Raw genomic sequence first — 1,274 nt, 5'->3', positions numbered from 1 at the left:
GTTGCACACTAAACAAACGTACGTACAAACGTACTAAATATAGAAATATAACCTCTAGGAAATATCAAACAACCAACAAAACAAGCCGTAATTTACTTCAAAATGCGTCTTTCAGCCTCTTTCATGATTCTTTTTCTGTAATTATAAGCGATTATTCAGGAAACCTTTAATGCAGGCAGTGCTGGTGAAGATTCATTCATTCCTGTCATGAGTTACTAGGTGACCTTGCAAATGTTGTTTTAGTCTGAAACTTTTATTGCATCTCGGACAAATGTACGGTTTCTCTTTGGTATGAATTCTCATATGCACATCCCTGTTGTATAATCGAGAGAAACTTTTGTCGCATGTCGGACAACTGTACCGCTTTTCCCCGGTATGAGCCATCTTATGGTTTTTCATATGTGGTATCTTTTCACACAAATCACACAGCAATTTCTTCCTTTCCCTTTTCTTCCGTGCGAGTTCCCCTACACTATTTCGTTTGACGCTCTCTTCTTTGACTGTTAAATTTTGACTGTCAAATTCGTCTGCATTTTTAGTGACTACTTCGACTTTCGGCATTTTAGCGGCTACTTCGGCTAACAAAAACAAATTTCCCATTTGCTCGTCATTCAATCCCTGCATTGACAAATCTAGCAGTTTTGTTTGTTCTGTTTGCGCCTCCTCAAATTGTATGAAGTTATCAATCTCACTGTGTTAAAAATTTGAAATCTTCAATTTCCTGTAGTGCTGTATTGTATTTTTAACTTTAAATGAACTTACTGTAGTTTGAATGCTGCTCAGTTGGACAAAGAAGAAAGCGCAATAGAAGAAATGCATATTGATGTGAGTAAATTCTGAAAAATATTCAAGTTTACTAATGCAATAAATGGTTACTTATAAGAAATAAAACCGCCTGCTGTTTGCCACTTACGCAATAGAAAATTTTCTTCCGGTAAATGTTTTCCCAAATATATTAACACTGAAAAAACTAAAGGTTTCGATTTGTTGCTAATATAATATAATTGCGTTTCTCACTCAGACGATAAGCATAAGTTATTCAGGCTGCAAATCGGTCAAAAGCGGGGAGAAAAATAATGGAAATCGCGGAAGAGAATTTGACACAAACGACAGTCGCTTCTTCTGTTAGGTATTGTTCCAATATCGTCTGTATAAATATTTTTCCAAATGGGAGTGGCAAACTATCTATTGATAATAGTATTGATAATCTATGTCCACGTGTAATAATGTAATTGTAGTAGTGCTGTTTAATCTTTTAGACTGAATGTTTATTT

General features: G+C 35.1%; 1 protein-coding gene across 1 annotated transcript; it reads right to left on the bottom strand.

Moving 5' to 3' along the window:
- Window positions 1-192: 192 nt before the first annotated feature.
- On the bottom strand, window positions 193-663 carry LOAG_15759 (zinc finger protein; the record flags this gene model as incomplete). The annotated part of the gene is made up of 1 exon (XM_003151247.2): window positions 193-663. A coding segment is annotated over one exon (471 nt), but the record flags the coding sequence as incomplete, so codon positions are not given.
- Window positions 664-1,274: the final 611 nt, after the last annotated feature.

This window comes from Loa loa (assembly GCF_000183805.2).
Source record: "Loa loa unplaced genomic scaffold supercont3.2629, whole genome shotgun sequence".
NCBI lineage: Eukaryota > Metazoa > Nematoda > Chromadorea > Rhabditida > Onchocercidae > Loa > Loa loa.
The sequence above is the reverse complement of the archived record's forward strand: the minus strand, read 5'-3'. Positions and strand labels throughout refer to the sequence as shown.